The sequence below is a fragment of the Microcaecilia unicolor genome, chromosome 1, assembly GCF_901765095.1.
Source record: "Microcaecilia unicolor chromosome 1, aMicUni1.1, whole genome shotgun sequence".
NCBI classification, from domain to species: domain Eukaryota; kingdom Metazoa; phylum Chordata; class Amphibia; order Gymnophiona; family Siphonopidae; genus Microcaecilia; species Microcaecilia unicolor.
This window is the reverse complement of record NC_044031.1, coordinates 391,354,525-391,377,319: the sequence shown is the minus strand read 5'-3', so window position 1 is coordinate 391,377,319 and position 22,795 is coordinate 391,354,525. Positions and strand designations below refer to the sequence as shown.

Sequence of the window (22,795 nt, the reverse complement as noted above, 5' to 3'; positions counted from 1 at the left end):
TGGACTTATCGTGAAACTCTTTTGCGCATGCACCAAGTATGTCCCCTTCCTTGCTTTCGCTGTAATGGAAGAAGTAACTAACTTGTTAGTTTCACTCACACACACAAGGAGTGACATGGGCTGTACATACTGCAGTAGGACATGCTTATCCACTCCTACCCTAGCTGAGATAATATTTAACCATCTCTCTGACCTCATGTGCAACTTTCTTTAAATCAATCAACTTACTTTCTAACTCTTCCTACTTTCTTACCTATCTATATGTTACATCTTTGCTTTACCCTTGACTATCAATTATAATGTTCTATTACGTATTGTGTTGACATTGCAAATAATATACCATGCCATACTTTGTATTGTTTTTGAATATTTTTACTGCTGTAATTGTCTATTGCTCATGTTTGATCTATTCTTACTGTACACCGCCTTGAGTGAATTCCTTCAAAAAGGCGGTAAATAAATCCTAATAAATAAATAAAATATCATTTGCATACCATTTCCTTTGAGCACTGGCGAGCTAATTTTCTGTGATGTTCCAGTGGTATAGTTTCTGCACTGTTGGCTTACCTGAGCATCATGCTGGGGATTTGTTTGGAAGCATTAACAATAAAAGGCGCACTTTTCTTGATGCACTTATCACAGTCTGTAAACAGAAACCTACCTTCTCGCCAGTCCAAAATCAATAATTTTTATCTGATTCACAGCTTGATTCACACACATGATATTCTCCGGCTGCCAGGACAGAAAAAAAAAAGCCTAGATTTACATAATGTGTTCTGGCTTGCTGGCATAGCACTTGAGGCACAACTAATACCCTTGCAGTAGGTTGAATGAGTGTCTAAGCAGCACTTACCCACAGCTTGGCCCGGCCTTGACATACCTGTTCTATAGTAACTGACATGCAAGTTAACACATGCAAAACCAACCTTACTTCACCTCCTTACTGTTTCTCAGTTTGATATAATACAGGAGGTAGGATACAGGCCTCATATGGGCAAAAGGGGGGGGGAGGAGGAGCATGCTTCCTGACTAGATCTTTAATGAGCTGACAAATCCAGCTTTGAAATATAAAAATGATTCTGCTCTTCTTTGAAGCTTATCTGTATGCCATAGATTTCTGAATCTAGTCTCCATTTTGGCAGCGACTGTCTGGCCTGGTGTTAACAACATGGAAGCAGCCAGGAAGTCATCTCTAAATTTTTCTTCCCATATTTATTAAGAGGTGGGGGCTAATGGGATTCACATGCTCAAGTCCTCCTATACCATCCCAAGGTCAAGTACTTTGAAGGATGACTGCAGACAGTACAGTCTGGACCTAACCGCTGTTCTCGCCCTCACACCAGCCCCAGATGGATTGCCGTCTACAGCTGACTTTTTGTTTTCACAGTTTCAAACTGTTTTTTGGGTAAAGTAGTAGGGTTTTTGACTGCACAGCTTGCTGATCTTAGCCATCTTGGAACCCACTGCAGACCTGAACAGACAACAGGATACCAATTGCACTGTATTTCGCTGGCAGTAACATTTGGAAAAGAACTTCTTGAACCCTTAGTTTTCCTTTTACTCCTGCACATTTTTTGATGCTCAGTACTGTGTGTGATGCAGAATGCTGAAAATAAATCTGGGAATTTTTACATTCATGGTCCCCAGTCCATGAACTTAAAAATTATCAGAGATCCATGCCAAAGCACTTCCAGTACAGCACCTCCTCTTTAGGGCTGTGTAACTTGTGCCACTGCAGTGCCAGCGCTACAGTACAAAGAACTGTGGAGATTGGTGTTTTTTCAGGTGCTGCTCCTCCTGCTTTCTCATAATGCAGAAGCTAATGACCTGAGAAAGTAGTGGCAGCACAGGAGAGAGAGATGAGTGACCTGCTGTTCCCCAGGGCCAATGCTCTTGCCATTCCATCATCATGGTAGCATGGTATTGTTACTTCAGTCACTGCAGGGGATATATGGAAAGCAAGAGGGATGAGGAAGGAGGGGAGGGAGGGAGTGCAAACAAGGAAATAGATGGGAAGGATAAAAGGAGAGCAAAGCTGGAAAGAGGAGAAAGAAAGAGAGGAAAGAGGAGAAGAGAAAAGGAAGAGATGGAAAGGGAAGAGCAGCAGACAGTACTGTTTAGAAGAGGAAAAATTGCAGCCCTATGTTAGTGCTGGGTGGAGTAGAAAACAGAAGTGCGCTGGAGAGGATAAACTTGAACCTTGGACCAAGGACAGTGGATGAGAAGTATAAGCAAACCTATGGAAGCTAAGAGAGACTGTGGAGGAGATGGAAAAAGAGAGAGATGAAAGGAAAGATGGTGGAAGACGGAAAGGATCTAGAAGAAGCAGAGTGTTCTTTTGTTTTTTCTGATGTGTATGATGGGGTCAAAATAGCTGTGATGGTGCTGAGAGAAGGCAATAACCAGGTGGATCTCTTCATGTTTCAGATAATACAGGCCACATTTGCAAAGGTGATTCTAGGAAGACTTAGCTGGAAAGGAGAACATAGGAAAAGCCATGCTGAGCCAGACCAAGATCCATCAAGCCCAGCACCCTGTCTCCAACAGTGGCCAATTCAAGTCATAACTACTTTCTGATGGTCTCCCAACAAGGGAGGTTTGACCTCTTTCCTTCCTGCTTGTTTATGTGATACATGGCCAACTGGTTGTCTGTTTGAACCATGATGACCTTGTTGGACAACCAATCTCTGAGCATTCCATATTGCTCTTAGCTCTAGAACGTTTATCTGAGCAGAACATACGTACATCCTGGTTGTGAAGCCTATCCAGATGAGCTCCCCAGTCCACCTTGGAAGCATTTGTTGCTAGTTTTGTGAATCAGAGGAACTTGGGAGGGGATTCCTTTTGCCAATGGCAGAGGACTTATGATATCCTGTAGATTCCCTGTGGACTGAGTCCACTGGGTGGATAAGATCCATTGAGCTTGCCTCTAATAAAAGAGTGCCGTGAACTGTTGATGCCATACAGCCCAGCATCCTCAACATTTGACCAAATTAAACTTGCTCACACTCCTGAATTTCTTCCACAATGGAAATCAGGTTGGTTATCTTTTGCTGTGGAAAAAGGCAGTTAACTGAGTCATGTCTAGCAAGACTTCTATGAATTCCAATTTTTATGCTGGCTTTAGATGTGACTTGGGATAATTTATGACAAACTCTAGTAAGTCTAGCACCTAAATGATTGAATGAACAGCTCCTTCTGCACCTTCCTGAGTTGCATACTTGACCAACTAATAATCCAAACAGGAAAACAAGTGCACCCTCAGTCTCCATAAATACGCTCAACAATTTTGTTTTGTGAGATGATTTTTGTTCAGGGCCATCAGGTTTAACATTGGGTGGTATATTCTTGTCTAAACATAATCATAAATTGCAAAACTCCCTGCCCTGTTTAACATGCTGGACGGACTTGACCACAACGCGTTGTAAGAAGGGAGAGAGTTCTTTGTAAGAATTTCCTGATACTGATAACTTAACCTTGATGCTCTTGATAGGCAGTTTGGAAGCTGATTTGCCAACTGAAGACAGTATCTTATCCAGATTGTTTTGAGAACCCATTTGTCTGAAGTTATAAGGGGCCATCTGCCTGTAAAAATATTTAACCTTTCTCCGACAGATAGGACATTTGGAATAGATATGGAATCTGAGGCTATTCTCATGGATGCAGTCTAAATCCCACCCCTGGTTTTGGCTGCAATACAGGTTGGGAGTTTTGGGCCCTCTGTTGTCTGGTTCAAGAGTGAGAACCCTTTTGAGACTGGGAGGAGTTGAAGGGTGGAGAATACCTACACCTATGAGAATAATATGATCTCCATTGCTCTCCACTTTGATAATTCCTGGAAGAGGAGGCTGAAGTGAGCCTGGAGAGGATTTTAAACATGTCACTATGCTGCTTGATGAAAGTAGCAGCCTCCTGCAGTTTATCTACAAAGAAATCCTCTCTACAGCATGGCATTTCAATGAGCTTTTCCAGCACATCTTGCCTGAGATCTGAGGCCTGCAGCCAGGTGAGTCTGTGGGCGCCAATCCCCCATGGCAGAAGCTCTCCATGCTGTTTTGAAGATATAAGTTATTTGGACTCTGTATTTTCCACACTCCTTCCCTTTGGCTACTAGCAAGCAGAGTTCCTTGGCCTTATGTCTAGGAAGATTCTCCACTAATTTTGCAATATTGCGCACTATGTTCCACAAGTACATGCCCAAGAAGAGCTGATAGATGCTATGCAGGACAAGAGCATAGTATTCTGAAACAATGTCTTCCCAAAAGCTCCAATGTCTGAGCTTCCCTCCCAGGGGGCACAGAGCAGTGAGTCTTGGAACTCTTGGCTCTCTTGAGAATGGATTTGACTCTCATAACAGCCATGGAATGGTGAGGAAGCTGAAACTTCTTGAAACCCGGAGCCTTTTGGACTCTATATATAGTATTGACCTTCTTACTAATAGGAGTACAAAAAGGGGGGAGGTCTCCTGCATTCTCATCTGTACTTTAGGATTCTGTGGATAAGGAGCTGCTGGAACCAAGATGGCACCAGACTGAGACTCACTCGTTGGCAGCTCTGATCCTTGGTGGCATTCGTTGGGTTGAGTGAGCTGCTTTTTTCTCTGGAATGGGGAAAAAGAGAAATGGGAAGTAGTTTGTTTCCCTGTGTACCAGCTCCAGTCCCTCAGCTGTACTAGGAGATACTGGAAAGTTTTAGAATGCCAGCAGTCTAAGATTACAAAAAAAAAAAAAAAAAAGAATGCCAGTGGTCATCTCCTCAGCTTCCCCATTGACCAGCCGCTGAATGTGAATGCAGACAGCAGCAAGGACAGCACTTCATTGAGCCCCGTCAAAAGAGCAACACCGCAGTGGAAGCTATACCACCACTAGTTACAGCTCAATGTTTGCCATCAAGCATTTAGGGAGAAGTTGGAGGTGATCAGCATGGGGAAGTTAACCAGTAAACAGAATTCTAGGAGTCAGCTCTTGAAGTGGTGACAGTTGTGCTTGAACCAATCCATACGTAACAATTATATTTGTACTTGATTCTATTCGGCCCTGAATAGTGCCACAAATGCATTATTCATATTCAGCCAATTAGTGATTTAAATTCGAATACGAATAATCCAGGGCTCTACTGTGTTAAATCCTACTGAAATAAACACTTGATCTCTGATTTCACTTGCTTCTTTTATTATTTGTTATGTTAAAGCTCAATGCCCATTATTCATATTGGTATTCGGCTGAATAGTAAAATATACTATCTGGTACATTTAGTAATAATGTTCTATGTTTGTGCATCTGTCATACTGATGAGCTGTTTTTAGGCTCAAAAATACGTGCATTCCCTGATTTGTCTAAAGACAAGCAAAAGAGATACCAAGATTTTCTGGAGTTAAGGTCCAGAAACTTTGCGTTACGTTTTCCTAGTCAATGCGTGGCTAGTTTTGAGTCTAAAGAATTATCTGTTTTTTGAGCCACACCAGTTATTAGATTTGTTTTTGCTAAAGAGGAATTACACTATTGTGGGCGAAGTATAGAGTATTTTTCTTGTATTGTATTTAGTTTTTCTTTTTATTACTGATTGTGGCTATCACACAGATATTCTTATTACTGCTATTTTAAAAATTCAATAATTTTTAAAAAGGATTCTGTGAATGGGCACTTTCACAGCTTCCTTACGGGGGTGGGGGGAGGTTGAGGAATTGAAGGATATGTAGTGTTTCTGGATATCCTTTCTGGATATCCTGGGCTCTTCCTTCATGTGTAACTGAAATGGGATGGCCAGAGCCATCTCCCACATAAAATTAATGAAAGAGAGCTCTTCTGGTGGGGATTTGCATCTGTCATGCGATAGAGGAGTCTGAAGGAAGAACAGTGCATCTCTCCTCTGAGAAGCTCTCCAGTTCCTCATCAGAATCCTAAGAGCGCTCTGACTCAGACTCACAGAAGAAGTCTGAGTTTCTACCTGTGCCACATTACTGACAGAACCTTTTGCGGTCTTAAATTAAATGGACAGATACCCAAATAACAGCACTGAATATCACAGATACCCTTTATGGTACACTGAAAAGCCCTTTTACTGCCTTAATTAACTGGATAGTTATTTGGATACAGAGAATATAATTGTGCTCCACCCGGGCTGTGCCCCCAAGCCAACACACACTACCCAGATACACATTCTCTCACATTCTCTTTCTCTCTCTCCTTCCTCTGGTTCTACTTCATACCCCCATCAGCCTTCTCTGCATCACCATCAGTCTCTGTGAAACACAAAAGAGCAGAAGCAAAAGTGCAAGGACCATTAAAATGTTGCAGTTATCTGTCTTGAAGGGAGTATATGCCGAAGTGTAAGGGAAAAAGGTAGGGCAGTCTCAGGGACAGACAGTGTCAGGGCATGAATCAGCTTTTGGTGAATCCTAGGCAATCAAATGCATTGGGCACCCTACTGTAATATAAATACATTTTAAAACGCCACAAACAGGCCCTACATTGTTCTGACTTCAGAGGAACATTGACCACGAAGGAAGCAGCAGGTATGAAGGGCTGCCTACTGACTCCTCCTCCCCACTGTAGGATGATGCACAGTGGATGGAGACAATAGACAGTGGTTGAAATTCCCTCCCCCCCCCCCAAAAAAAAAAAAAAACCCTCCACTTTTTGCCAGCAGGAGATTAAAAGTGCAAAACTTTGCCTTGGGAGTCATTGAATTGACATCTGAAATAGCCCTGGCCCTAGGTACATGCCTAGTTTGTCTGTGCATTAATCCTGCCTGGGACAGTACCGGTGTTTTTATCATCCCTATGCTGCCACCTTCTTGTGTTGTGCACCAATCTAGTGACCTAGTACTCAGCACTACACTACTTTTATGCATATGTTGCTCTTAGAAAGTAGCATATAATAGGCATAGAAGCATAACAATTTATAACGTTTAGAAATTCTAGCCATAACTTTATGGAGTACAACCTAAGGCAGTTTTCCTGTCTCTGCTCCTCCACTGCCCAGCTGCTAAAGTCCACAAGGCACAGTGTATAGCTTACCTTGAGGTCTAAATGAAGGAAATACATTTGATGCATGTACTGAATTCCTTCACAGATCTGTTTAATGAATAAGATGGTGTCCAGCTCTGTCAAATTGTAGTTTTCACTGATAATTCTATCAAATAGCTCTCCACCAGCCACACTGTTCAGGAACAGAAAACAAGTTGCTGTCTTAAAATATAGTTTGTGCACAGAATGAGGCTGTCTCACTGATACACTGCTCTAAAATGCATGTTGACATGACATTGACCTAGCCTAACTCTGTATACTAATCTTCAGAAAAGTTTGCTGCTTTTGCTGAATGTGTTTTCCAAAACTAATAAGCAACATGTTGCTAAAAACATCACTTCTCTAGCCACTTCCCTACACCATAAAATGTTACTCTCAGCTTTCCTACATAAATTCCATCTTCAGCTATCAGCAAACTTCCAGTAATGACATCTTACGGTTTAAGGTTTATTGATTTGATTAACTGCCTCTCAACAAGGACAACACAGTGGTGTACAATAAAATGAAAATGAAAGTATATAGGTGAAACACTCATGAACATATAAAACAGGTGGGAAAGATAAATGCACAGCAAAGAAACAAGAAATATAAGGGTAACTTACAGTAACACTATAGCATCAGTCAGTTTACAACATAATAGGGGAAGGGATGGGGGTTTGGATTTAGCTCATGCTTTTTCAGTAGTTGGTTCAAGGCAAGTTACAATCAAGTATTTTCCAATCCTTAAATTTGTAGCTGAGGCAATGGAAGGTTAAGTGATTTGTCCAAGATCATAATAATTATACGAGGAAAAGAAAGGAGCACTGATCAGCATAGTAAGAGCACAAAAGCTTAAGGATACGAAATGGGGAAAAGGTTAGGCACTGGGCTAAGACTGCAATGGAAGGTAACATTAAATGTACAGGTAAGGGAAAAAATGTTTACTATGTTTAATTTAGATGGGTTTTATGCCAAGTAAAACATGGCCTAAATGGATGCAACCAAATTTGGTCATGTGGAGAGGCGCTCAGCATATTCTATATACTGTGTGGAAATTTAAGCTGATTCTATAAAATTTAGGCGTACATTAGAGAATACGCCTAGGCATGGTTTTTTCCCACGTGGATTTTTCAGGCGCCATATATAGAATCTACCCCTAACTGTTATTCTTTAAAGAGAGCGCACCCTTTATAGAACAGTGTTCAACATAGATCCCATGCCTAACTTTTGGGTGCTGTACTTTTGCCTGCTACAAGCAGGTAAAAATGCCCCAGCGCCCAACTTAGGCATGCTTTGTGTGAATTCTGTGAATCTGCACCCAACATTTTGGAATGTCCTTGACATGCCCCTGGTCATGCCCACTTTTCAGATACACACAATTGAAGTTAGGTGCTGCGCTTTATAGAATAGCACACAGGGAGATGCGCATAGCAAATTTTTAAGACTGCCATTTAACATCAATAATTGGTTGGTAGCACCCAAATTATTGATGTTTCTGAGCTTATTAGTCAATTTATTTGCGCACACTTCTCTGATGCATGCTCAAAGTTGAGTGCAGAAATTTGGGCAAAATATATAGAATTCGGGGGTCATTGTGGCAAAGAATCTCCACCCCCACCCCTTCTTCCACTTTCTAAATCTGATTAAATCAGTTTGCATCTGTTCATGCATTTAAGATGTTGATAGAGTTCTGGTAGCTGGTGGATAATCACACACTTCAAATAGCCTGAAAAACCAGACGAGGCCGATCTCTCTGTCTGTTGCTCATGCCACCCTTTCCCAGTCAGCACAACAGGTGCACACGAATAGCCTTTAGGCATTCCTTTCCTGTAAATCAGTGGTTCCCAAATCTGGTCCTGGAGGCACCCCAGCCAGTCAGGTTTTCAGGATATCCACAATGAATATTCAAAGAGAGATTTGAATGCAGTGGAAGCATTGCATGCAAATCTCTCTTGAATATTCATTGTGGGAATCCCGAAAACCCAAATGTCAGGGGTGCCTCCAGGACCAGGTTTGGGAACAACTGCTGTAAGTTCATCCGTGGTAGTACCATCAATTATTCAGAGACAGCAAATCCAAGTCTTTGCATTTTTGTCACTTGCAGGGCAATTCTATAACAGGGCACCCAGGAGCCTATATTAAGGGAAATAGGCACCTATTTTCCTTCTCGAGCACTAGCTTAATTAGCTTATATGCACATAGCATTTAGGAGCAACCATTTACGCCAGCTACTGTAAATGCTCATGCCAGAGATATATGCCTAACTTATAGTATTCTATAAATTACACGTAGACGTGGCATCCCTGCTTATGAGCCACCTGGTTGTATGCCCCATTTGCAAAAATACACTTTCCAAGACATGGGGGTATTTACAGAATAGTGCTCAGGTAGACTATTCACACATAGGTACCTCTTATACGCTAGTATTCTAAACATTTACATGCAGAACATGTACATAAATGGTAGCATGTCTGTTATAGAATTGCCCCCTCAAGGGCTTTTCTTAGTGCTTATCCATATATAGAAGGATGCTAATGCTATTTCTCTTCTCATGTAAATTGTTTAAAAAAACTAGTATACTTCAATATCTGGACATGTCTCAATTTATCTAAAACAGCATTTCTCAAGCTATCTCTGGAGCAGGGGCGTAGCTAGCTCTCTGATTTGGGGGGAGCCCAGAGGTGAACTAGGGGAGCAACACGTTCCCTCCCTCCCTTCCCCTCCTCCCCTCTAGCTCGCCAAGAACAATAGCTTTCTTGGTGGGGATCCTGAAGCCCCACCAGCCAAACCTCGTCCTCGTGCAGTACAGAAGAAGTTGGTGGCATGCCTCCAGCTGCCGATGCTGGGATTCCCCAAACATGCTCAATTCTTGCGTGAACTGAGCATACATGAGGAGTTCTGGCATTGGTGACTGGAGGCATGTCGCCAAATTCTTCTCTATTGCAGCAGCGTAAAGAGAAGGAGAGCAGTTCAGCAACAATTTTTTTTTGGCTGGCAGGGCTTTGGCGTCTCCACCAGCCTTTTAAATGGGAGCTGCACATTTGGAGGAGGCCTGAGTCCAAAGTGTGGTGGGGGGGGGGCAGGACCCAAGGCCCCCCCTCCTTAGCCACGCCAGTGCCGTGGGGTACCCCCTAGCAGATCTGATTTTCAGGGTAATCACCATGGATTTGCAGGAGATAAATCTGCCTTTACTGTCTTCACTGCATTCAAATCTGTCTCATGCATAAACACAGTAATTATGTTCAAAGCCAGACTGATTAGGGGGTACTGCAGGACTGGCTTGAGAAATAAGTCAACCAGTCAAAGCAGGCTACCATCATCTTTCCTCGTTGTACAGTACTTTGGCTTGTTGTAAATTTTCATCATCTCTTCCCATATTCACCAGTAAAAATGAATTAAAAAGGAATTAATTCAGCTGTAAAAGGTACAAGTTGCAGCACAGTGTAACTGCAAATTAATTGTTCTCACTGGCAGATTTCTCCTACAATGCAGGAAGATGAAATCAGACATGGAATATTAAAAATGCTGTCACAGTTTAGTTATGGAAAGCAGCTGTGCAGGATTTCTCCAAATTATTTAGAAAACTTTAAAAATCTATGGGCTAGATGTAAGTTTCATTCAAAAGCAGAGCAAAAAGTGCAAAATGCCTGGCCTACAAGTTTGCTTTCTTGTACAATTGTGAAACAGTGCAGCTTCTGCCCAAGGATTCAATGTTTAGAGCTAAGGTAAAGGGAAAACCCCACAGAACAAAATACTACCACACAGCCTTATTTAAGGGGGGGGGGGGGGGGGGATGGAACTTGATATATTACCTTTCTGTGGTTTTTGCAACTACATTCAAAGTAGTTTACATAGTATATACAGGTACTTATTTGTATCTGGGACAATGGAGGGTTAAGTGACTTCCCCAGGGTCACAAGGAGCTGCAGTGGGAATTAAACCCAGTTCCTCAGGATCAAAGTCCACTGCACTAACCACTAGGCTACTCCTCCACTAGCAACATTCCATGTAGAAGCCTGCCCTTGCAGATCAGCAATGCAGCCGCACAGGCTTTTGTTTCTGTGAATCTGACGTCCTGCACGTACATGCAGGACGTCAGACTCACAGAAACAGAAGCCTGCGCGGCCGTGTTGCTGATCTGCAAGGGCAGGCTTCTACATGGAATGTTGCTAGTGGAATAGCTACATTCCATGTAGAATCTCAAATAGAAGCAACAGAATCTCAATAGTAGCAACATTCCATGTGGAATCTCAAATAGGGAAAGGGAAATGGGACTTGATATACTGCCTTTCTGAGGTTTTTGCAACTACATTCAAAGTGGTTTACATATATTCAGGTACTTATTTTGTACCAGGGGCAATGGAGGGTTAAGTGACATGCCCAGAGCCACAAGGAGATGCAGTGGGAATTGAACTCAGTTCCCCAGGATCAAAGTCCACTGCACTAACCACTAGGCTACTCCTCCACTAGCAACATTCCATAGGCTACTCCTCCACTAGCAACATTCCATGTAGAAGCCTGCCCTTGCAGATCAGCAATGCAGCCACGCAGGCTTCTGTTTCTGTGAGTCTGCCCAGGGTCACAAGGAGCTGCAGTGGGAATTAAACCCAGTTCCCCAGGATCAAAGTCCGCTGCACTAACTGCTAGCCTACTCTTCCACTCTAAAAAAAAAATATAGTGGAACTTTGGTTGAACTGTGCTAAATTTGAGAACAAAAGATGCAGGAGATATTTTTCCAGGAGAGAAAAAGAGCAAATTTTACTTTTTGCTATAGACCTATGCCAGAAGAATGTGGAGGTACAGGCAACAGTGAGGTGAATGAATATCATTACAGTCCTATATCACAAGACAGAAGGATCTGAGAGTGCCTACTGCATAGGAGTAACTCTGCTAAATCCATAGCCATGCTGATTTGGGCGACACGTGAAAAACATCATGGGGGATCATTTACTATTGAGTTCCCTTATTTGGCAGCCTGACCCCTAGTAGTAGTAGGGGCCTGAAGGATGACGTTTTTAAAGAAAAAACTACTGGGGGCAGGAGTGCTCCAAGATCACTTGCCACTGCTGGATCCCCAAGGATCCCGCCTTGAGAATAATTTTATAGGCAGATGCCTTGTTAAAGCGTCATTTAAGGAGCCTATGTGAAGCGTATTTTACAAATACTAGTGTAAGTGGCAGACACAGACATTTACCCTAGCCCTAGAGCTGGTGTCCATGAGAACATTTGTCAAATATGCGAATAAGTTGTAGTATTTTATTATGTATGTGCACACTTATGCTCTCTGCCCACGTTCCATTTGAACTCCACCCCTGCGCACATCCACCAGCAAAGCTCATGCCATCATTTCTATTTCAAAGTTAGCCATTACAGTACTTGGGTATTTTTCTAAGGGATACAGGAAATAGGAGGAAGAAGGAAGGAAAGAGTGACACCTACTATTCCATGATGAGAACAATGTCGTTCTTAGACTCAAAAGCATCGTAGAGTTGAAGGAGGTTTACATGGTTCAGCTGGTTCATGACATAGATCTCATTCTTCACTTCTTCCTGTGAAGACAGTCAAGTATGGTCAGTCCAAAACTATTGCACCACCTTCTTGGAAGATGAGGAAAGAATTGGGCCTGGAAATGGATAAAGATTCACATCATAGCACCTACCTTTTCCTTAAGGCCTCTGGCTTTGATAATTTTTGCAGCCAGCGTAAGGCCGGATGCTTTTTCCACACATTGGTGCACTTGACCAAATCTTCCACTGGAGGAAGCAAAGAAAGAAAAATTAAACATGACGTGCAGTTGCAGTTCTTGTTTCTTTTGCATGTGATTTGATTTTCTTGTGCGCCTAGTATGAGGAATGACAATTGCTGACATGTTAGAATTACTTCTCAAATACACACAAAATGGTGCTGATAATCTCTAAAATGCCTGAAATAAGGTATGAGATGATACATATTGTATGTGCCTGTATTTACACTTGCTCCAAAGCAGCTGTATATGTGCACTGGTGGCTCAATTTCTACAGGACTTGTGCTAGTATAGTGAAACCTCGGTTTTCGTTGACTTCGGATTTTGTCGGTTTCGGTTATCGTCAATTTTTTTCGCGAAATTTTCGTCTCGGTTTTCGTCGATCGTCTCAGATTTCGTCAGCGTGCCCACACAGCTAATCTTGCGTTCTCACATGTCGTTCTTCTGGGGCGTTGTTTCCGGTTGTGGGATCACACTGCTGCTGTTTTATGACCCAAATATAAAAGTCCCTGCTGGTTTTTGGACCCAAATTTCGTCATTTTTCCACACTACTGCTGCTGCTGGTTGAGTGCCTGTATAAAAGTCCCTCTCTCGCCATCTTCCATATACCAAGAAGAGTCTTCAGAAAGGTAAATGCCATGTTAAATATTCATTTATTCTATACATTAGTCTTTTTTATTAATTTAAAAGAAAAGTTGCATGTTGCCTCGGTTTTCATCGATAGTTTTCGGACGAATTATCGACGAAAACCGAGGTTTCACTGCATTTTATGATACATAGTCCTTTGTGTCTTTACAAAATAAGCTGCAAATAGATGTTTTTTGCCCTCTCAATATACACTGTTGGGCTCATTTTCAAAGCACTTAAACTTATAAAAGTACTATAATTTATTATGTAAGGGGTCCTTTTACTAAGTTGCAGTGAAAAATGGCCTGCGGTAGTGTAGATACCTGTTTTGGGCATGCACAGAATTATTTTTCAGTGCACTTACAAAAAATGCCTTTTTAAAAATGTTTGCCGAAAATAGACGTGCGGCAAAATGAAAATTGCTGCATGTCCATTTTGATTCTGAGACCTTACCGCAAGCCATTGACCTAGTGGTAAGGTCTCATGCAGTAACCGGGCGGTAATGGTCTACACGCGTCAAATGCCATTTGACGCGTGTAGCTGCTGCGCATCAGAAAATAAAAAGCTTTTGTGGACGCACACCAAAATTGAAATTACTGCAAGGGCCATGTGGTAACCGGGCGTGCGTAGGCACCTAAGCGGCTTAGTAAAAGGGCCCCTAAATTTGTAAGGCTAAGTGCTTTGAAAATACACTTCTGTGTATATCTGCATTTATTTACCTCTCTATATTTTCTGTACGTATATACACACACACCATTGCACACATATATAAATGGGAAGCAAATTCAAAAATTTAAGCCTGCTGGTATCCATAGGAAACTATTTGATTTAATGCTGGATCTAGCCTCCCACTTCATAGTTTACCATTGAAAAAATAATTCCACTCTCAGTACACATGAGTGGTGGAAACACCTTTGTGCTAATAGAAAATATGAAGAAATCACAGCTCTTAAACTGAATTATCAGAAGTCCGAAGCTTTGGTGGTTGGAGAGAGTCTGGAACTGGATTTTGGAGAGGATTTTCCACTGCGGAGGGCACGTGGTAGATTTTGCTACTTGGATATTTTTTTACCCTTTGATCCAAGCCAGATATGATTGGCCAATATCCCACACTTGCCGCAGGAGACTAAACAATATCTGGAGTTGAGGACTCATCTGCCCCTATCTCTGAGCAGACATATTAGTCTCTTTTGGATGACCATTCTCCCAAAGTGGATATTTGTATTACAACTTCTCCCTATTAAGCTGACCCGGAAGGAACTGAGCCAGTTGTATGGGATGGTAGGCGCCTTTTGTTGAGGGGGTAGGAGACCTAAGATGTGGCTCTCATTTCTATATGGCAACTGAGCACTGGGGGGACTGGACCTTCCAGATTTGCGGAGTTATAATCAGGCATGTTTAGCAAGATACCTGAAGGTCTGGATCTGGGAGATGTCAGAATATACTCCGGTGACTTTACACCAGGACATCTCTCCTTCTTACGACAAAGAAGTGAGGTGAACTCAAGGAGGATATCAAAAAGTATTTAATTTTCAACAGCATAAAAACAACCTGACACTTTTACGTGAGGGATCTTTCCTCCTCTTTTCCTGATCTCCTCTCCTTCTTACTTCATGCTTCTCCCCGCTACTACCTAAACTGGGCGACATAGCTGGCTCTTGAAGACCTTCAGGGACTTGTGGGCAGATCTGATGAAACTCTGGGGAGGGCATCCTACATGCACTGTACTATTGCCTATCCGAGGCAATGGAGGATTGCCCCTGGCATGGAGAGTGGGGTGTTTACATGCTGGGCTGCATTGGGGTTCCCCCAGTTGGAACATTTTTTAACAGCTGTGGGATGCCTCCAACAATTTGAATCACTGCCAGAAGCAATCTAGGAGTATAGGGGGGCAGCTTTTGCTTAATGCCAATTGGCTCACTATGTCAGCTCGTTAGGCCCTCGGAATCCGTAATTCCCTGTTTGCAATCACTTGCCGTCTCTATTTCAAGGTAGCCCAGAGGATAAAGTTACTATCTCAGCTTTACACAAGTCGCTCCAAGCTTAGGGTCCTGTGAGAGATTATGGGACCTTGCAGCAGGCCTGGACCAGGGAGGTGGGTCCATCTTTTGGATTGCTTAATTTCTCCCGTCTGATAAAGGGTATTCCCTAACTCATCCATGGAGCCGATTTGAATGAGTGTCAGTTTTGGATTATACACAGGACCTATTTCCCCCAAAATGTGCATTTAAAGCCCATATCTTAGTCACCTATTTGTGAAAAGTGTGGCATGACTGAGGGCACTCTTCCATGTTTTTTGGGATTGCCTGGTTATTTTTGTTTTTTTGGAACAAGATAGCTACTTATCCAAGTCAGTTGCTTGGCAGACATGTCAGACTCTCGTTTGAACTTTGCATCTTGAACACTATGGGAGATTGGGATGTGAGAGGTAAGGGAGTAGTTCCATTTCTCTATAAGGCTGCCTTGGTGGGGGAAAAATGTATTTTACAACAATGGATGCATCCAGAGGGATCTATGCATTGGCAATGGAAGAATCAGTTTCACACTCTTATGATATGGGAGGCACAGGAGGCCCATTTCACCATCAAGATCTCCTAACGCTTTTTGGCAGTCCGGGGTGTATATGTCCAATCTCTCCCACAACACACTAGAAGTGCTGTCATCAACAAACTACAACATTAATGATTCTGCAGATTTGCATTCCTTTTTTGTTTTGTTTTTTTTGGTGTGTCCCCTAGCCTATACCAGACTTGTATTATGCCATAAGGGTATAGAGCTGCTGGAATAGGGTGGGGGGGTGTTTATGGTTTGCTTACTATTTGCACTATCCCTGGGGGAGGCTATAAGAGCTCAGGCTTCTTCCAGGGGAATATAGGGTGGAGGAGGGCGTTGGGCTCCATTGAGGCTCTCCTCCCCTCCTTGGTGGTGAGCTCATAGTTGAGGAAAGTATCCTAGGGGCTAAAGAATGGGGGGGGGGGGGGGGTGATGTATTGGATAGGGCTTGTTTGAACATTGGGGAGGTGGGTTTCAGGGGTGTGTGGGTAAAGGGGGTTTGTTTTTATATTTCAACTATTGAACTAATACAGTGTATTGTTTGTAACCTATTACTATTTGTTACATACTGTAGGATTATAAATCACATTCAAGAAGATACAGCAGCAGACAAAGGAGTAGAAGATGGAAGAAGACTGAGCAGGCAATGGGACTTGCAATGACACAATACTTTTTGTGTCAACAAAGTATTTGTGTCATCACAAGTCCCATTGCCTGCTGAGTCTTCTTCTGTCTCTCACTCCTTTGTCTCCTACTGTTTCTCTGTGGGACTTTTGTGTTCAGCTTCTACTCAGCTATTCAAGAAGATACACCATATCCCTAAATTGCTCTGCACTTATAGTTTACATCTGATATCAAATTGAATTACAAATTCACTGTTGTTTCAAGAAGGATTTAACCTTCCTGTTGAAGAATTCAGTAAATTTTGGTTTTAAATGAAACTACAAATTCTTGGGGTGGAGAGTATTTCTTGGAACTGAGAGTGAAATCCTTGTTCCTGGACTGATCAAGAGTACTCAAGCAAGCCCAGCAGTGACGTAGCAAAAGGTTGGCTGCCCCCGGAGCAGATCGCCGCTGCGCACCCCCCCCCCCCCAGGTGCAGCGGCATCCGTCCCCCCAGGGTGCAGCACGACACCCCCTCGGCGCAATGACCCCTCCCCAGCATATAAAGCCCCCCCTCCCCGGCACATCAAGCCCCCCCCTGACGCAATGACACCCCCCTCCCCAGGTGCATTCTTGGCTATTGGAGGGTGCAGAGAGCAGCCGCGCGCCTGTCGGCTCCGCTGGCTCCCTGCTCCCTCTGCCCCGGAACAGGAAGTAACCTGTTCTGGGGCAGAGGGAGCAGGGAACCAGCAGAGCCGACAGGCACGCAGCTGCTCTCTGCACCCTCCAGCAGCGTGCACCCGGGGAGGACCGCCCCCACCGCCCCGCCCTTCCTATGCCACTGAAGCCCAGATTAACATCCTATGGCCTACCAGAGTAAGTCTGGCCCTGGCCTGCACCCAAGCTCACATGATTGAAACCAGACACTGAGTGAGAGTGTTGGTGGACCTGATGTTTGTTTGTGGTCCGGGTGGTACAGAGTGAGCTGGCTGGTGAGACCAGGGTTACATACACATGGGGGGAGTCTGGGCAGACCATAGGCACAACGCACAAGTACACATGTAACTTATAGAAAGCTATAATCTGTGTGTATGTTTTTGCAATTTAGATGCAAACACTTATACCTGTTCTATGGTTAACGAACGTATTCGCACCTAAATTATAGAAAAGAATAGAATAGGCGCCTAAATATAGGTTCGCTATTACTGACTTAACTTGCACATGATTAGATTTAAATTTAATAACCTTCCCTCAACACACACACATATTTTGCCTGCTATTAGTTGCAAATTTTCTTCAGCCATCTATAGATATTTTTCTGCAAGTAAACTGCACCCAATTGGCTAAAATATTGCACTAGTGCAGAGCTTCCCAACCTGTGAGTCAAGAATCCAAATGGGGTCACAAAACCCACATTTGGGGTCATGACCTAGATGGACTCTCCATTGGTACATCGTCATTTTGTACCTCGGGGGGGGGGGGGGGTCACACAATTTTATTTGGCCACTATCATAGGGTCACAGCCACAAAAATATCGACAAGCACTGCACTAGTACTTTTACTGCATCAGTTCCTGCTTCATTACTTGTCCAGTTTCCAGGTGAGTCAGTTTTGAAGCTGAAGGAAATTTATCACTTACCCTCCTAACACGTTTGTCTTGCTGACAGTGTAAAAGGTGTTAACCTGAGCATGTTTTGCTGAGACAATCCGGTGGCGAAATGGTGCTGGAGGAGCAGGACTAATATCTGTAAAGATAAAATAACAGAGAAATTGATTTGTTTTAGGTAAACTAGGCTATCCAGTAAGCAGCCGGGAAAGAGCTTCATACTTCTGTGATCTCGAGTTAAACTGAGAAGCACTTTCACTCTACCTGTCAGTCTAATAATATAATTCAAGGTTTCTCAAGACACAACCAGTCAGTCTGGTTCTCAAGCTTCACAAATGAATATGCACGAGAGGGATTTACACACAAAGTAGGCAGCACATTGTGAAAAATAAGGCCACTAGAGGGTGCTGGTCCCATAGAAATGGGGGGAAAGATCCAGGTCATGTCATTATTGAGGAGTCCACCAGGGGAGCCAGTAGGGGAAAGTCCAGGTGGAGGTTGCTAGGACCAAGGAGAGTCCTGGGCTGGAAACAGGTGTAGGTAGTTATGGGCTGGATCCTGCCTGGAATTAGGGGGAAGAGCCTGAAGGGGTGGAGAAGCTAATTAACCACCTTATACCTGCCTGAGTAGTGAAAGAGAAGGGAGAAGCTGGAGACCTGGCAACTGGAGGAAGAAGATCCCCTTGGAGGTGCTGGCTGAACTCTGTGCACTTTTGAAACTCTCTGCTGAAAAGGTGACAGCTGCACTACCATCTGAGGAAGTCTTTAAATGAAAAGTAAATGCTTTTGTCTGGCTGTTTGAACTGTGAAAGTTTGAGGAACTGCTTTAAGTATGGAAAGGGTTTAATTAGAAGACTCTGAGTAACTGCCTTTTTGTTATGTTTGAGTTGAAGAAGAAATGTTTGAGTTAAAGAAGAAATAAGCCATGAAGATTATGTTAAATGGCAACTAATAAAACCTTTGGTTATAAGAAGCCTGGTGTTGGTGAACATTTGTGAAGGAAGCTAAGCAGGGTCAGCCCTGGCTGGGTCCTGTAAGGGTGACCAGTTCAAAACATGCAAATCTCATGTCTATTCAGTCAGGATGTCTTGAAAACCAGGCTGACTGGGTGCTTCCCTAGGATTGGACTGAGAATCACTAACAATGAGGATGACTGTGAAGGAGTCTCCCTCACAGTCACAGAGGCACCTTAAAAGGCAGGCCACAGAGCAAGGAAGAGATGACACAGCAGGAGCAGAGCAGGGCAGGGAGGGTGTGGTCAAGGCAGGATAAAAACTCTCAGCATAGGTCAAAGAGGCCCAGAGGAGAGAAGTCCTGCAGAAGTTCTAATCAGGTAGACCAAATTTAGCTTGAAACCCTGCTAAAATTGTGACTTAAACCGAAGGACAACTGTGCCGCCCTTTGGAAAGGCAGAACTGTAACCCTGGGATTCCAGCCCAGAAGCAAGCTGTTTGTGCTTCCTTCTGAAAGACAGATTAGTGCACGCCATGACCCTGTAGGAGCTGGCCATGGCAGAGAACCTTTTGAACAAAAGAACTACTTTTTGGTGTGTTTATTTCCTCCTGGCCTTTGAGAGGAACAGGTCAACCATTTTTCTGTCGTCAAATAAATTGGTTTATTTCACTTTTAAACTTTTCTGTGGTTGTGTTATTCAAGGCTCCAAGCCCATCCTCATCCACTCTAATACATATTGTGGCAGTGGTGGGATCTCAGTTTCTGCGAAAAGAATAAACCAGAATCCTCAGTCTCCAGGGCACTGGGCCTTGTAACAAGGACCAAAACATAATTTGGGCTAAAGAGATTACCTTTGCCCAGATTGGGACCCGAAACAGTGTACCTAGTGTCGGACAGTAGGATTTTTTTTTCCTTTTTACTCAGTGTGCACTAGGTGTGCAAGAAAAACATGGAAAACCTAATCCATGCCCAGGTGGAGGGCCAACAGCAGCAGCAGCAGTTCATGCAAACAAAGCAACAGCAACAGTTTATACAGGCATAATTTAAGCAAGTGGCAACAGCAGCAGCTACAGCAAATGTTTTATAGAAGCTGGTAGAACTGCAAACTCTCTGGTCCCATCATCCCCAATACTACAGGGACCAGGGCCGGTCTTAGGCAGAGGCGACCAAGGCAGCCGCATAGGGCCCCGCGCCTAAGGGGGCCCTGCGCAGCGCGCCTCAACTCTGCCTCCGACCTCCGCTCGGACGACCACATGATCCCGCTCAGCCGCTCCGCTCTCGCTTCTGAGCCTTACTCATCCTCCCCTAAGTGGTCCTATATGCCTCATCCTTCCCCAGGGTTCACCCCAAGTCTCACCTGTACTCCACTACACCTCAGTCACCCTCCACCCTCCCAGTATCATTCATTCTCTCACTAGTGCTGCCACACATCCCCATCCATCTTCCTCCCTTAGTGCTCTCCCACTCCAGATCCTGTTATCCTTTCCCAATATTTATGTCCAAGCCTCTCATCTCCCCAGTAGCCTGTATTACAGCCTTTGTCATCCTTGCTGCAGTGCTCCCCTAACTTCATTCATCCTTCCGCTCTCACTCATCCCCTATTGTTAGTCACTTAATTTCTCCACTGCTTCCCCAGGTATCTCCCTTCTACTCTCCACATCCAGTGACTCTCCCCTCTTCACCTCCCTCCAGCATCTCTCCCTATCCCTCTATGTCCAGTATCACCCATCTCTCTTTTTCTCTCCATGTCCACTGTTTCCCTTTTGTGTCCTATTCCCTTGCACCCCTGGTGGTCTAGTATCTTCTCTATGGTCCCTATTTCATCCCATGGCCTCAGCATGCCCCTCACACCATCTCCCCTCCAAATGGGGCCAGCTCTATTACTTAGGCGATTGCCTCGGACAGCAGCAGTATAATCACCATGGCTACCTTCGCCTGTCTCTCAGGTTCCAGTACTGGTCCAGTAGGGGCAAAACCCCTATATTAGTGACTACTTATAGAGCCGGTAACATAGTAACATGGTAGATGACGGCAGAGAAAGACCTGCACGGTCCATCCAGTCTGCCCAACAAGATAAACTCATATGTGTTACTTTTTTATGTTACCTGACCTTGATTTGTATCTGCCATTTTCAGGGCACAGACCATAGAAGTCTGCCCAGCACTAGCCCCACCTCCCAACCACCAGCCCCGCCTCCCACCACTGGCTCTGCCACCCAATCTCCGCTAAGCTTCTGAGGATCCATACCTTCTGAACAGGATTCCTTTATGTTTATCCCACACATTTTTGAATTCCGTTACCATTTTCATCTCCACCACCTCCCGCGGGAGGGCATTCCAAGTATCTACCACTCTCTCCATAAAAAAATGCTTCCTGATATTTTTCTTGAGTCTGCCCCCCTTCAATCTCATTTCATGTCCTCTAGTTCTACCTCTTTTTTGGCTACTTGCCTTTCTGTTTTGATGGGTTACAGAGTAATAGGGGAATTTGAAAGTACTGGATCTTTTCTTAATATTTTTCCTTTATTCTCCTTTGCTATGAGAATTGGAACTACTAATTGTAGTGGACTTGAACTGAATAATTTCTAGGGAGGGGAGGTTTCATGATAGCATTGTGCTTATTATTTCAATCAATTTTTTTGTACAAGTTTAGCTTCATTTGTCTTTATTTGAAATTTCATAAATAAAAACATTTTCTAAAAATGGAATAATCTTATCAATGGGGTGGAGCTAGGGTGGGCGGGGCTAGGATGGGGCCCCACCAAATTGGTCTGCACAGGGCCCCACACTTGCTAAGACCGGCCCTGACAGGGACTAATGTCCTATGCAAATGTACTTGTCCCAGTATTGCCTAAAATGACCCAAAAGAGGACCTGGATCACTTCCTGGTGAATTTTGAGAGGACTGCATGCATGGCTGGCTGGCCGGCCGGAGACAACATGTACTACATATTTGGGAAACCTGTTAACCGGCAGCAGCCAAACCTCCTTCCAAACCACGAACCCTTATGGCTGGGCTGCCTATATGAATGTTAAGACAGCCATCCTAGAAAAGGTGGGGCATACCCCATGGTTCAGGAAAATCACTCTCCATGCAAAAGAAACTCCCTGTGGTTTTTTCTACAGGCTGAAAGAGATTGTGTGGAGGTGACTGCAACTACAGGAAAAATCCAGCATGGAAATAGCGAAAGTGGTTCTCCTGGAACAGTTCCTCGATGGTCTACCTCTGTCTATGAAACAATGGGTGAGGTAACACCCCAAGTTGACATTGGAAACTGCCTTGGACGTGGTGGAAGGAGAGGAGACCAGGAGGAAGGGAAGGAAGCCAACTTCAAGCCCAGGCACCCAAAAGAGAAGCTTGGAGCGATTGAGGCTGACCTCGCCTAGAATGCAGCACCCCATGTGGACCTGTGGAAAAGAACTGGGCTCTTTCACTTGCTTTAAGTGTTGAAAGGGACATTTGGCAAGAAATTGCACAGGAATTAGCAAAGAGGATATGGATGTGAATGTCATAGAGCCACACTTCTGTAATTTTGTGGAAGCCTCCAAGCCAGGAGGAAGGAACTTTGTGCTCCAGATTGAGAAGGGGAGCCCATATCAAGCACTGGTGGACTCCTGCAGTGTGAAAACTCTCGTCAAAGAGGAATCCTCACCTGACCTCAAGTTAAATATGAGCGGACAGTGACTTTGTCTTGCATACACGTGG

The 22,795-nt window shown here is 43.8% G+C and overlaps 1 protein-coding gene across 2 annotated transcripts in view; it reads right to left on the bottom strand.

Moving 5' to 3' along the window:
• The window catches only part of MYLK4 (myosin light chain kinase family member 4), a 109,856-nt gene that overhangs the window by 37,757 nt on the left and 49,304 nt on the right, over positions 1 to 22,795 (bottom strand). The window contains exons 5-9 of one of the 2 annotated variants that reach the window (XM_030210945.1): positions 18,172 to 18,277; positions 12,666 to 12,759; positions 12,446 to 12,555; positions 7,019 to 7,160; positions 662 to 732 (exon numbers count right to left, since the gene is read on the bottom strand). In XM_030210945.1, coding sequence (XP_030066805.1) covers positions 662 to 732; positions 7,019 to 7,160; positions 12,446 to 12,555; positions 12,666 to 12,759; positions 18,172 to 18,277 — 523 coding nt within the window. The remainder of the gene's footprint in view (positions 1 to 661; positions 733 to 7,018; positions 7,161 to 12,445; positions 12,556 to 12,665; positions 12,760 to 18,171; positions 18,278 to 22,795) is intronic. The other variant, XM_030210946.1, reaches the window with a different exon arrangement.